Source organism: Gastrolobium bilobum, unplaced genomic scaffold, assembly GCF_033153095.1.
Source record: "Gastrolobium bilobum isolate Gb01-03AN ecotype WA unplaced genomic scaffold, APGP_CSIRO_Gbil_v1 utg55251, whole genome shotgun sequence".
Classification (NCBI taxonomy): Eukaryota; Viridiplantae; Streptophyta; class Magnoliopsida; order Fabales; family Fabaceae; genus Gastrolobium; species Gastrolobium bilobum.
This window is the reverse complement of record NW_026896579.1, coordinates 9,083-23,683: the sequence shown is the minus strand read 5'-3', so window position 1 is coordinate 23,683 and position 14,601 is coordinate 9,083. Positions and strand designations below refer to the sequence as shown.

The 14,601-nt window shown below is 38.8% G+C and overlaps 1 protein-coding gene across 1 annotated transcript; it reads left to right on the top strand.

The window, feature by feature from the left end:
* Positions 1-11,396: 11,396 nt before the first annotated feature.
* Positions 11,397-14,223, top strand: LOC133300717 (pentatricopeptide repeat-containing protein At3g16610-like). The gene has a single exon (XM_061500294.1). It carries the CDS (start codon positions 11,510-11,512, stop codon positions 13,973-13,975), a length of 2,466 nt encoding a protein of 821 aa, XP_061356278.1. The 5' UTR covers positions 11,397-11,509; the 3' UTR covers positions 13,976-14,223.
* The last annotated feature ends 378 nt before the right edge of the window (positions 14,224-14,601 follow it).

Here is a 14,601-nt window from a genome sequence, read left to right as displayed (position 1 = left end):
GGCTTCAAGCCATCTAGAAGAGTCAACATCCTTGACTGCCTCTTCATAGTTACTTGGTTCATCATCCTCGACAGTTTGCTGATTCTCAATCACAAACCCATACCTCTCAGGTGGATGGATGACCCTCGTTTACCTACGGAGTTGTGTGTTTACTTCTCCATTGGAGAACGTCGCCTGCGGAGCAGACTCGGGTTCCTCAATCTGTTCATGTGGTTCTTGAACTTCTTCAAGATCAATCTTTCTCCCACTGGCTCCTTGAGAGATCAAATCCTTCTCAAGGAACTCAACATTCTTTGACACAAACACCTTGTGTTCATCCATGGAGTAAAAGTAGTATCCCTTAGTACCTTTGGGATACCCCACAATTAGACATTTAGTACTCTTAGCACTAAGCTTGTCTGATGCCAACGCTTTGACATAAGCTGGCGATCCCCATACCCTGAGGTAACTCAGGTTGTGTCTCTTACCATTCCATATCTCATATGGTGTGGTCTGAACAGATTTAGACGGTACCCTATATAGAAGGTATGCCGCTGTGTCTAAGGCATATCCCCAAAACGATTTTGGAAGTTGAGTCTCACTCATCATAGACCTAACCATGTCTAACAAGGTCCTGTTTCTCCTTTCGGAGACACCATTTTGGTATGGTGTGTAAGGTGCAGTAAAATGCGAGAGAATTCTATTTTCTCTCAGATAATCCTGAAACTCATGGCTCAGATATTCACCACCACGATCTGATCGTAATGTCTTAATCATCTTGCCACACTGTTTCTCTACTTCATTCCTAAACTCCTTGAACTTTTCAAAGGCTTCAGAATTATATCTCATTAGGTATACGTACCCAAATCTTGATTTGTCATCAGTAAAGGTGATGAAATAGGAGTATCCTCCTCTAGCCTCTATAGACATTGGCCCACAAACATCAGTGCGAATGAGTTCTAATAACTCACTAGCCCTATGACTCTCAAGCCCTTTGGGCTTGTGACAAGTCATTTTCCCAGCTAGACAAGATTCACATTGTCCATAGGATTTCAAATTCATGGAATCTAGGTATCCATTTGCATGCATCCTAGACAATCTTGTTTCGTTTATGTGCCCTAGTCTACAATGCCAAAGATAAGATTGATTATCTATCCTAGGTCGTTTCACGGCTATATTGAGCACTTCAGTTTCCATTTCCAGAACATACAATCCATTTATTAAAAAAGTAGTACCATAAACAATATAATTCGAAATGATAGAAAATGTACCATTCTTAATACTAAAAGTAAAACCATCTTGTTCTAAACAAGAAATAGAAATAATGTTTCTAGAAATGTTTGGAACATAAAGACAATTATTCAAATACAATAAAAGGCTCGTAGGCAAAATAAGGTCGGCATCTCCAACAGAATGAGCAGCAACCCTTGCTCCATTGCCAACGCGGAGGTCAACCTCGTTTCTCTCCAATCTCCTTGGGCTCCTAAGCACCTACAACATATTGCAGATATGAGAACCACAACCGGTATCCAATACCCATGAGGTAGGATTAGCACAAGAATAATTTATCTCAATCATGAAAGTACCTGAGGTAGAAGCATCACCATGCTTCTTGTCCTTCACACTCTTCAGGTAGTTTGGACAATTCCTCTTCCAATGACCTTTCTTGCCACAATGGAAGCACTCAGCATCGCTTTTGTCCTTGGATTCACTCTTACCCTTCTTTTTGCCTTTCTTCTTCTTAAGTTTTCCTTTGGGTTTAAGGGAGTCTCCTTTCCCTTACCCTTTTCCTTGCTCGGCCCACCAATCAGAAGAGCATGTGTCTTATCCTCCTTGATAGACACTTCAGCAGTTGTTAACATGCTTAACAATTCAGGAAAGCTCACAAGCATCCCATGCATGTTGTAATTCATAATGAATTGACTGAAGGAAGGTGGAAGCGAGGTCAGGACTAAGTCAATACTTAGCTCGGCATCCATCACGAAGCCTAGATTTCCTAGCTTCTCAATGAGCCCGATCATCTTAAGAACATGACTGCTCACAGACATGTTCTCAGACATCCTGCATGAGAACAATTCTCTAGAGGCTTCATACCTCTCATGCCTGCCTTTAATGTCATACAACTCCTTGAGATGTAAGACAATAGATGGAGCATCCATATGCTCATGCTGCTTTTGCAGTTCAGGCGAGATGGATGCCAACATGATGCAGACAGTCAACACATTGTCATCCATGTGCTGTTTGTGGGCCTCAAAATCAAATTCCGCGAACCCATCTTCCCTTTTCCTAGGAGCTACGGGTAATGCAACATCTAGGACATAAGCTATTTTTTCGGCCCTAAGAACAATTCTTAAGTTCTGATACCAGTCCATAAAGTTTGAACCGGTCAGTTTGTTCGTATCGAGTATTGAGCGCAGTGACAGTGGATTAGTCATACTAAAAACTAAAAAAAATGTAAAGATGATTAAATTAATATATTTAGACATGTTGTATAAACAAATTATTAAAGACTTTAAATAATTTGCCCCTCCCACTATTTTATCTAAGTCAATGACCCTTCCCATTTGACTTAGGGTTAATCTACTTTTAGATTTTACCTTAGTGAGATTAAGAATGCGATTATCTATTTTAACCCCCGTCTGTGACCGCAAGATTAATTTAAATAATGGGTTGATCCTCATCAACAGTATCTCATACACTCTCTTAACATTAGGTTGACAACTCCTTGTCACTTAGTGGTGCATCTCATGCAACCAACCTAGCATTATTACCCTAAGCACATAAACCCGGCTGAGCCTGCAACTTATGTCTCAGTTAACTATTAACCAGCACCCTAAGTGTCTAACACTTCTAATACTACTCTTACTCAACGAAACAGTGGGTCCCAACTGAGTTGTGGAGCACCACTATGTAGAGGAGGTTCCAGTAATATTGGTGGTGGGAGGTAATCATATGCTTAATAATTTATTCCTTTAAGGGTTCCTTTTATTTGGGGTTTATTAGGTCTCATCAAACGCATTTATATTATTATCATGCTAGTCGTTATCCTATGTCAAACATCTATCGAATTACAGTAGTCGTAATTGGACATGCATAATAATACATACAAACACGATTTGTCCAATTCATGCATACTAGTCGTTCAAAACATAAAAACATACATGCATATAAAACAGTTTTATTTGAGATGGTCATGGTGCTCGTGCATTTGTCCATCTTTCTTCTCAAGCATCGGCTCTTCGTCGTCTATACGCCACTAGCCTAATTCTCTAATTACATATAATTAAAGAAACTCCAAAACATCTTTGGAGGGACAAATAATAAAAATTCAAAATTCAAAATTCAAATTACAACTCTGATTAAAATAGAGCAAAATTACACATTAATTTAAAATTTGAAATTCGAATTTTGGGTACCATGACCATCCCCTTCCAAATTGCACCTGAAAATTTAAACAGCTTGCAAGCACATAATATCAAATATTATATAAATATTTCCTCACATATATTTTGATAATTTAACAATTAAAATATCAAAACAAGAATCAAAATTCAAAAAAATTCCAATTTTCTCCCAATGGTCGAATTTTGCATCTTTATGCATAATTCAAATCTTTGTCAAATCTTTCTCAAAGATCACAAAAATTAAACCATTTATTCAACCATAACTCATATAGCCGAACCATACATCATCATATACAAAAATTTTATTAAATAAAATCATGGAGAAAATAATGCATTTGAATATTCACATCATGGCAGAATCATATTACCTTTTAAAAAAATGTTTGTTTTAAAAACTTTCACAAAGAATCAAAACAAACAAAACCATTAAGTCATGTAGATATATGAACACCATAATCATATTAAACATGTTCATAAAAAAAAATCCACACGCAAAGAATTAATATTTAACAAAAGACCTTTTGACCGTGAGCAAATTAATTTCACAAACAAAGTACCATCACCCGCCGATGATAAAGCGACCGGGCTCTGTTACCACTTGAAAGTAAAATGGCCTTGAAGGCCGTAGCATGTGAGAGGAAAAAACAAAAATTTTCATATGCGGAATTACACATGCAATCAAGAATTATGTTTTATGGCATGTGATGTTACCTTTGTTTGTGAGTTCAAAACTCCAAGACGATTTAGGTTTGAAGGGTTCGAACCTTCTAACGTTGATCCACACCACCCACGTCAAGATGCAAGAACACTTTCTTGAAAGCCACCAATTGACCACCACAGAGAGGCTTGCTATGCGCTCAATAGGTGAAGAAAGAGGCTAGGTATATGTGTTTAGAAGAGTGAAAGTCTCCAGCATGAAAACTTCACAAGAATGGGAATGGTATATAGAAGAATTGGCTAGGTTTTTTTTGAAAAACCTTAAGGAGGAACTCACCAACTAGGCGCACAAGAGAGGGAGAGAATTAGTATATCAAATCAGAATTTTTACTTTACTTATTATGAAAGTGGCGCACAAGTGAGTGAGACAAATTTGGAGTTGTTGCAATTCAAAAATCCCAACAACCTCCCCTTTGAATCCTCATAAGACTAGGTCTTTATCTAGTCAAAATTCTGAACCAATGGTCATCATATGACCACCAATTCATGCGCCTCTATTCAGCCCAAAAAGGGTCCAGATACATTTGAGCTGTTGCATTCAAGTTTGGACCAACTAGCTCACTGATTCTTTCAACAACCAAATATGATTGGAGCTTGTTGGTTTGACAAGATGACAATCATCTCCCACCAAAATGGCGCCCCAAATCAGCCCTTGGAGATCTCCATAGATCTTCTCTTGATACAAGGAATTTGTTTCAACAAGATCTCATCTTATCCTTTTGTTATGAAACAACTTTTCATAGCCAATTCAAATTGGAATTCAAACATTTAAATTCAAACGTTCAAACATTTAAATTCTAAATTCAAATTCAAATTCAAATTTTAAATTCAAATTCAAATTTCAAATTCAAAATTCAAAATTCAAAATTCAATTCCAAAATTCAATTTCAAAATTCAAATTTCAAATTTCAAATTTCAAATTTCAATTTTCAAATTTCAAATTTCAAATTTCAAATTTCAAAATTCAAATTTCAAAATTCAAATTCAAAATTCAAATTTCAAAATATAAATTTCAAATACAAAATTTAAATATTTGATAATTAATTTAACTTATTAAATTAATTAGTAATGTCTTGGACCATACAAGCCCATTAACAATACCATGCGCCCTCTCCCTCTTAGGTGGGCTTCCAAACTTCATCTTGGGCTAACAACCATTATCAGGCCCAATACCTTTAGTGCTATATCATCATGACATTAAGGTGTTAGTGTGTGACCCATTAGGTCCAACATAGCCACTGACATAAATGGGCTCGGGCCCAACAAGCCCACAATCCATTTAATGACAACACAGAGCACTAGCAATGCTTTGTTGCCTCAGAGCTAGTTAGATTAATGACTTGATCATCCTATTACACATATTTGGTTACCGTATGTATTTCTTTTCATCTCGGTTACTTTCCCATAAAACCTAGGATAAGGAAGCGTATCAACCCTTGCGGTTTAGGGTAAGCTTTATTCGAAATAGGGAATCTTCAATTTACTTACTCTAAAGGCAGATCATTTCATGATCTCTTTTACTATGCATAGATTCCCGAGTCCCTGTAAATGTCATCTCGATTTCTCCGGTTTACAGATAACGTAATCTCTCACAGAGATTTGAAGAATTCCTTCAGCTTATCACCTTGGCCCTGTGCTCTTTCAGGACAAGTCCAACAGTATACCTATGAGTCTCCATGTTTCAGGCAGACGAGGTATACAGTCAAAGCATGCCTTCTAGAACACAGTCTAGGTAATAACTTATGGTCTAAGGAAAGACATACCCAAATATAAAGAGACTACTCTAACGATACTCTCTGTGAGATTTCCTCATAGAGTCTCTTTTGTGGGTCTTTTCAGTACAAATTTCTTACACGCACAAAAGAGAAGAGAGGAGAGTCCCATTTTGTTTTCTCTCCTCTTATATGTGAATCCCACTTGTAATTTTATTTATATAATATGAGATAATTATTTTCTTACAATATAAGAAAAATATTTCTTTTTTTTATATAACTTTATATAAATCTTATATATTTTTATGTGTATAAGAAGGAAAAAGTTATATTTATTATTTATTTTTTCTTATTATCAAATCTTTAGCTGTTGATTAAAATTGACGAAAATTAATGTTTAAAATTTAATAGTAAAAAGTACTAATAAACTTCTAAGAAATAACTTCTCCTGTATCATATATGTGATAAGAGTCAAGTTCTTATCGAGAGAAAAGGAACAAAGAACACTGAATTTCTGATTTAATTTCTGAATGAATGTAATCGATACAATGAGTTTCCAATATAAACTTTCGTCTGGTATATTCTAACAGAATAACCAACTCACTGACACAAGCTCTAATACTCTACAACCATATGTATTTGACTAATATACAACCACAAGTCTACAATGACTAATAACAACATCCTACATTTGGGCCGAGTAGTCTTTGGCCCAACTGGGTGCTCCTTTGATCCTTTTTGGCTTATGTAGTGTAACACTCGCCTCGCCTTGAAGAGGAACCTTGTCCACAAGGTTCAGATAAGGATAAGAGGTTAACAGTTCTTCTTCATCTTCCCACGATGCGTCTTCTGGCAGGGAATTAGACCATTGAACAAGCCATTGCTTAATAGTTATTCCTTGTCTTGTAATATCCCTAGACATTAGAAGTGATAAAGGTTGTTGGACTGGAAAGTTATCATGGGATAAGGTTGGCATGGAAAGCACCGGTGTGTGAGAGTCACCTTTGAACGGTTTAAGGACCGAAACATGGAAGGAATGGTGAATTTTGCAGCCCTCTGGAAGCTCCAACTGGTATGCTACAAAACTGAGTACACGTTTGATTGGAAAAGGACCAAAGTATCTCTTTGCCAATTTTTGATTGTTGCGAGTAGCTACAGTTATCTGTCGATAAGGTCTCAACTTAACTAACACTAAATCGCCAACCGCCAAGAGAACATCCTTTCTGTGACGATCTGCTTGCACTTTCATACGATTTTGGGCTCCCACTAAATGCTTCTTAAGCTGTTGCAGCAGCTCCTCTCTATGACATAACATGGTATATATAGCTTCTATTTTAACAAAACCTCTCGGATAATGAGGGATCATCAAGGGAGGTGTGCCATACAAAGCTTGGAAAGGGGACATTTTTATGGAGGAGTGAAAGGCTGTGTTATAATGTAACTCAGCCCATCCCAAATACATGAACCAGGTCTGGTTTTCATCATGACAGAAAGCCCTCAGATACTGTTCAAAATAGCGATTTGTTACCTCTGTTTGGCCATCCGTTTGAGGATGGTAAGCTATGCTAATCTTCAACACGATACCACTGAGTTGAAATAAATTGGTCCAGAACTTGCTAAGGAAAATGCTGTCACGGTCAGATACAAGGCTACGAGGAATGCCATGTAATTTTACAACCATATCACAGAACAGCTTAGCAACTACTGCAGCCATATAATGAGCTGGTAATGCTCCAAAATGAGCATATTTCGTGAGACGATCAACTACCACCAAAATGGTAGAAAACCCGTGAGATACATGTAGTCCAGTGATGAAGTCGAGAGTTAGATCCTCAAATACTCCCTGGGGAATTGGTAATGGCTAGAGGAGACCTAAGGGAGCAGATGTTAAAGTCTTAATCATCTGACATGTAGGACAGCTTTTCACGAACTCAGTAATGTCCTTACACATCCTTGGCCAATAAAATGAAGCAGAAATTCGCAGAAGGGTGCGTGTGATACCTGTGTGTCCTCCCATTTGTGAAGAATGGGCTTCACTCATCAATGTGTCCCTCAGAGCAGAATTGGAACTCAAAAGGAAGCGATTCTTGTGGAAAAAAGTTCCATCTTTAACTGAAATATGAGGATCAGTACATTCATTAGCTAACAACTGTTAATGCAACAAGGCCAAATAAGAATCAGTCCTATTTTCCTTGCGTACTGCATCTAGAATCTGAAATGAAGGTTCTGAAAATAAAACCAACATTGTAGCAGCTGTATGATCCTCAAAGCTACGAGACAATGAGTCAGCCACAGTATTACACACTCCAGGTTTATACTCAATTTTGAAGTCATAACCCATGAGCTTGCAAGCATACTTTTGCTGCTCCATGGTTTGGACCGTTTGGGAAAGCAACTCCTTCAAGCTACGATGGTCAATCCGGATAATGAACTGAGAACCCAACAAATAATGTCGCCAACGTTTCACAGCCTCCACCACCGCATACAACTCACAGACATATGTGGATGCAACTCTCAAACGTGGACCAATTTTTTTGCTAAAAAAAGAAATAAGTCTCCCTTGTTGTAACAAAACTGCACCTACTCCAGTAGAAGATGCATCTGTTTCTACTACAAAAGGAATCGTGAATCAGGTAGTACAAGTACTGGGGTGGTAGACATGGCCTGCTTCAAGGCTTGAAATGCTTGTTGAGCTCCTTCATCCCAATGGAATGCGTCTTGTTTCAGTAAATCGGTTAGGGGGGATGCAATAGTTGCATAGTGACAAACGAACCTTCTGTAATAACTGGTGAGACCCAAAAAACCCCTTAGTTGTTTCACATTTCGCGGTTGAGGCCATTGAATCATTGCTTCCACCTTCCTAGGATCAGCTTTGACACCTTGTGCATTCACCAAGTGCCCCAAGTAATCGATTTCCGGTAATGCAAATGCACATTTGCTGAGCTTTACTAGGAAGCTATGCTCACTTAGGCAGTGTAAAGCAACCTGCAAATGATGAATATGCTCTTCCAAGTTCTTGCTAAATATTAGGATATCATAAAAAAAAAACAATGATGAATTTCCTGAAGTATGGCCGAAACATGCGGTTCATAGCGGATTGAAAAGTAGATGGAGCATTAGTTAACCCAAAGGGCATAACTAAAAATTCATAGTGTCCTTCATGGGTGCGGAAAGCAGTCTTATGAGTATCTCCAGGAACTAACCAGATTTGATGATAACCACTGCGAAGATCCAATTTGGAAAACACACTGGCACCATTCAACTCATCAAGGAGTTCATCGATGGTGGGAATTGGAAATCTGTCTTTAACCGTAATTTGGTTTAATGCACGATAATCCACACACATCCACCATGTCTTGTCAGATTTCTTTACTAATAACACGGGTGATGAAAAGGAGCTATGGCTCTCCTTAATGAACCCTGCTGCTAGGAGGTCAAAAATTTGCTTCTCAATTTCTGATTTTTGATTGTGTGCATAACGGTAAGGTCGGACATTAACAGCTCCTGCTCCTTCTACTAAATTGATGGCATTGTCATAATCTCTCTTGGGATAAAGGCTCTAAGGTAGTTGGAATACTGCTTGAAACTGGATGAGTAGCAACTAAATCTCTTCAGGAACCTTCTCCTTCAATGCAGATAATTCAGGGAGGATATCTGATTGAGAGGAAACCGGTTCTGCTCCAAGCAAAGTGAGGCAGTTAGCTTGCTGTTCCTTACAAGCTGAAATATTCTTGTCACCATACAGAACCACTTTGTTTCTGCCATATAAATTCTATAGTCATCTCACTGTAATCATGCAACACTCTGCCCAAATTCTCTAGCCACATTATTCCCAAGATGATGTCTGTATTCATGGTCAAGTCTATAACCCACAAATCGATGGTGAATACTTGCCCTTGAATATGCAAAACCACATTGGAACACTTTTTATCACAGGTCATAAACTCGCCATTACCCAAATACACATTCATCTGTTGTGTTTTGGACATAGGTAGACCCAAATTGTCCACCACCTTCCTTTTCACAAAATTATGGGAACTCCCAGAGTCTACTAGCACCAAAAACTGTTGCTCCTGCATACTGATTGAAAATTGAAAGGCACGAGAATTATGATTACCGGATAGAGAATTCAAAGTTGCATCGAAAGGCATGGCATTAGTACTATCAGGTTGCCAAACTATATGCTCCTCCGCTTCCTGATCTGTCTCATCTACATCTCCTATCATCAATAAGAGCTTAGCCTTGCATCTATGTCTGGAGGTCCATTTCTCATCACATGTATAGCATAAACCAAGATCACGACGCTTCTGCAAATACTCATTGGAGAACCTCTTAATTGGTATATTAGAGGGCAATGCTGGAACAAGTTTGTCTTGGTTGGTAGTGGAAGGTAATGCAAGGACATAGGAAGATTGGTTTGTTGTGGAAGGTAGGGATAATTGGGAGCTGGTGGGGTTACTGTCAGAAGCAAAATTGGACTTCTGAAAATTTATCTTGGGAAAGCTTGGGTTTGATGGAAAAGAAGAACGAAGGTCAATGAAATGTGCTTCATAGACTGCCAATTGCATTGCTTGGTTCAGGGAAATGGGTTTGTGAAGTTGGATTGCTCTCCTCAGTTCCAAGGATAAACCCGAAACAAAAAATGTCATCAAAACCTCATCTGAAAAATCATCAATTTGATTAATCAGGGATTCAAACTGTTGCATATAATCCGCTAAGGTACCTGTTTGCGTCAACTTGGATAGTACGCCTCTAAGATCCGAATAGGCAGAACCCCCAAAACGATGACACACGGCATTCTTAAGATCCTGCCATGTTCCAATCGACCCACCCTTGAAAAGCCATTGATACCAAGGGGAAGCTGGTCCGTCCCTCCATCTTCAATCCGGCAAGCCTTACCTTGTACTCCTTCGGAATCTGCTGTAAACCGAAATACAGCTCCGATTTAAAAATCCAACCATGTGGATCTGTCCCGTTGAAAGATGGAATTTCCATACGAACAACTTTTAATGGCAAAGAAAAATTCGCCAACGTTGCTCGAGGAATTGCAGAAGAACTCTCCTGTCGAACACGCTCATCTCTTCCCAAAATCAGTTCTTGAAGTTGTTGCATTTGCGCAACGAGATTCACGAACTGTGTTTGGTTTTCACGCTGACTTTCCACAAAGCGTTGATCGATCCGAACCTGAAAAGCATGATTTGCTTCTCTGTCCTGGTCAATTCGAAGTTGAAGAGAAGAAAATTCTTTGGCAAGTTCTTGGATATGCATGATGATGAAAGCACCAAATGATAAGAGTCAAGTTCTTATCGAGAGAAAAGGAACAAAGAACACTGAATTTCTGATTTAATTTCTGAATGAACGTAATCGATACAATGAGTTTCCAATATAAACTTTTGTCTGGTATATTCTAACAGAATAACCAACCAACTCACTGACACAAGCTCTAATACTCTACGCTCTAATACTCTACAACCATATGTATTTGACTAATATACAACCACAAGTCTACAATGACTAATAACAAGTCTTCGGCCCAACTGGGTGCTCCTTTGATCCTTTTTGGCTTCTGTAGTGTAACAATATGAGACACCGAAACTGGGTATCTAAGACATATCAAACAGACTATGTTACTGAGGGAGACACTACCTCCTAGTCCTTGGTGCTTGTTCAGTCAAACATCAAATTTAGCATCGTTCCATGTTATTCCATTCCCATGTTCTCAAGAAACACTCTTTGAAACTCTTAGTGCCCCCAACAACACTCACCAAAAAGACCCACTTTTCTTCACTCTCTTCCTCTTCCAACACTCACACTTACAGTGAAAGTCACACACACCCAAACCTTCTCAAACTCTGCATCCTTTCCCACACTCTTTCGCAAACCAAGCAACTCCACGCCTTTGCCATCCTCCATGGCTTCCTTCCCCGCAGTGTCTCCCTCTGTGCCTCCCTCATCCTCCAATATGCCACCTTTGGACACCCCACAACTTGCCTTCTTCTCTTCGAACACAGCGTTCCATATTCCCGCAGTGCCTTCTTGTGGAACACCCTTTCCCGTGCTAACTCCATTGCAGGAGTCTTTGATGGGTTCCGAGCCTATAACCGCATGGTTCGTGCTGGTGTTAAGCCTGATGATCACACCTACCCTTTTGTCCTGAAGGGGTGTTCTGATTTTATGGAGGTTGGGAAGGGTAGGGAGGTTCATGGGGTTGTGTTTAAGTTTGGCTTTGATTGGGATGTCTTCGTTGGGAATACCCTTTTGATGTTTTACGGTAATTGTGGGCTTTTTGCTGATGCAATGAAGGTGTTCGATGAAATGCGTGAGAGGGATAAGGTGTCGTGGAATACTGTTATTGGGTTGTGTTCTCTTCATGGGTTTTATAAGGAAGCAATTGGTTTTTTCAGAGAGATGATTGTAGCCACGTCGGGGATTAAACCGGATTTGGTTAGTGTTGTTAGTGTGTTACCGGTGTGTGCTGAGACTGAGGACGAGGTGATGGCGAGAATTGTGCACTGTTATGTTTTGAAGGTTGGTTTGTTGGGCAATGTAAAGGTTGGAAATGCGTTGGTTGATGTTTACGGGAAATGTGGGAGTGGGAAGGCTTGTATGAAAGTTTTTGATGAAATGGATGAGAGAAATGAGGTTTCCTGGAATGCTATTATTACTAGTTTTTCTTTTAGAGGGCTCTATATGGATGCTTTGGATGTATTTAGGTTGATGATTGATGCTGGAATGAGACCGAATTCTGTCACCATTTCTACTATGCTACCTGTATTGGGAGAACTTGGACTTTTTAAGCTGGGAATGGAAGTCCATGGGTTCAGTTTAAGGACGGCTATTGAGTCTGATATTTTTATTGCTAACTCATTGATAGATATGTATGCGAAATCAGGATCTTCAAGAATAGCGTCCACTGTATTCAACAAAATGGACGATAGAAATATTGTGTCTTGGAATGCTATGGTTGCGAATTATGCTCAGAACAGGCTTGAGTTTGCAGCGGTAGAATTAATAAGGCAAATGCAAGCTCATGGAGAAACCCCCAACAATGTAACCTTCACAAATGTTCTTCCAGCTTGTGCAAGATTAGGTTTCCTGAATGTTGGAAAAGAAATTCATGCCAGGATAATACAGGCCGGATGTGCCTTTGATTTGTTTGTCTCTAATGCTCTGACAGACATGTATTCAAAATGTGGATGCTTAAAACTTGCTCAAAATGTCTTCAATATTTCTGTCAGGGATGAAGTTTCCTACAACATACTAATTATAGGCTATTCTCAAACAACTGACTGCTCAGAGTCTCTAAATTTGTTTTCAGAAATGAGACTCTCTGGCATGATGCCTGATATTGTTTCATTCATGGGTGTTACATCAGCTTGTGCAAATCTGGCTTCCATAGAGCAAGGCAAAGAGATCCATGGGCTGCTGGTAAGAATGCTTTTTCACACTCATCTTTTTGCAGCAAATTCACTCTTGGATTTATACATGAAGTGTGGTCGAATAGATCTTGCTACGAAGGTCTTTGACCATATTCAAAACAAGGATGTGGCTTCTTGGAATACTATGATTTTGGGTTATGGTATGCTAGGTGAGTTGGACACTGCAATCAACCTTTTTGAAGCAATGAAGGAAGATGGTCTGGAATATGATTCAGTTTCATTTATTGCAGTTTTGTCAGCATGTAGTCATGGAGGGCTAATTGAGAAAGGGAGCAAATACTTTAAGAAGATGAAAGATCTTAATATTGAGCCAACACATATGCACTATGCTTGCATGGTTGATCTACTTGGAAGGGCTGGTCAAATGGAAGAAGCTGCCGACCTTATTAGAGGCCTCTCTATTGTACCAGATGCTAATATATGGGGTGCACTACTTGGAGCGTGCCGAATATATGGGAATGTAGAATTGGGACGCTTGGCAGCTGAGCATTTGTTTAAATTAAAGCCTGAGCACTGTGGATACTATATACTCCTTTCAAATATGTATGCAGAAGCTGAAAGATGGGATGAGGCAAACACGGTCAGGGAATTGATGAAATCAAGGGGAGCTAAGAAAAATCCTGGTTGCAGTTGGGTTCAAATTGGAGATCAGGTGCATGCATTTCTAGTTGGTGAGAAAATAGATAGCTTGGATACTGGCTTTTGGCAATCAGAATGTTGTTAACTTTGTTAACCATCAAGTAAATCGTTGGGAGGTTGCCGGACTAGACGATTATACAGTTATAAGCATTTCTGGTTGCATGAACTAACCGGATTTTGATTTTTCTTTTTACTGTTTAACTGCATTCCTTGGGACACTATTCATTTATTTGTTTTAATTTGTGTTTAGCACATTTATCAATCTAACATTATGATGAAAATTCTTAGGAATTGAGGTAATGCAAGTTCCTCTAGCAGGAATTATTGGTTTGATTTTTGTTAATTTCATGATTAAGATTATGCTTGTGTTATCTCTACAAGTCCAGGATAATGGATCCCCATTGAAGCCCTGTCCCAACTACTCCCTGTTTCTGATTTATGTTTAGAAGGCAATGTTTACATTGTGTCGACACCAAGTGCCAGTGGAAGTTCTGTTTTCATACCACTTGATTCTTTTAAGCTTCTTGGAGATTGAGAAACGATGATTTTTGTGGTGATATTTTCAAATGATATTTTAAGTTGAGTCTTGGCATAACAAGGTTGAGATGGCTTGTGATCTGTGAAAGTAAAATGGTCTTGAAGGGAAAAACAAAATTTTTCATATGCGGAATTACACATGCAATCAAGAATCATGCTTTATGGTATGTGACG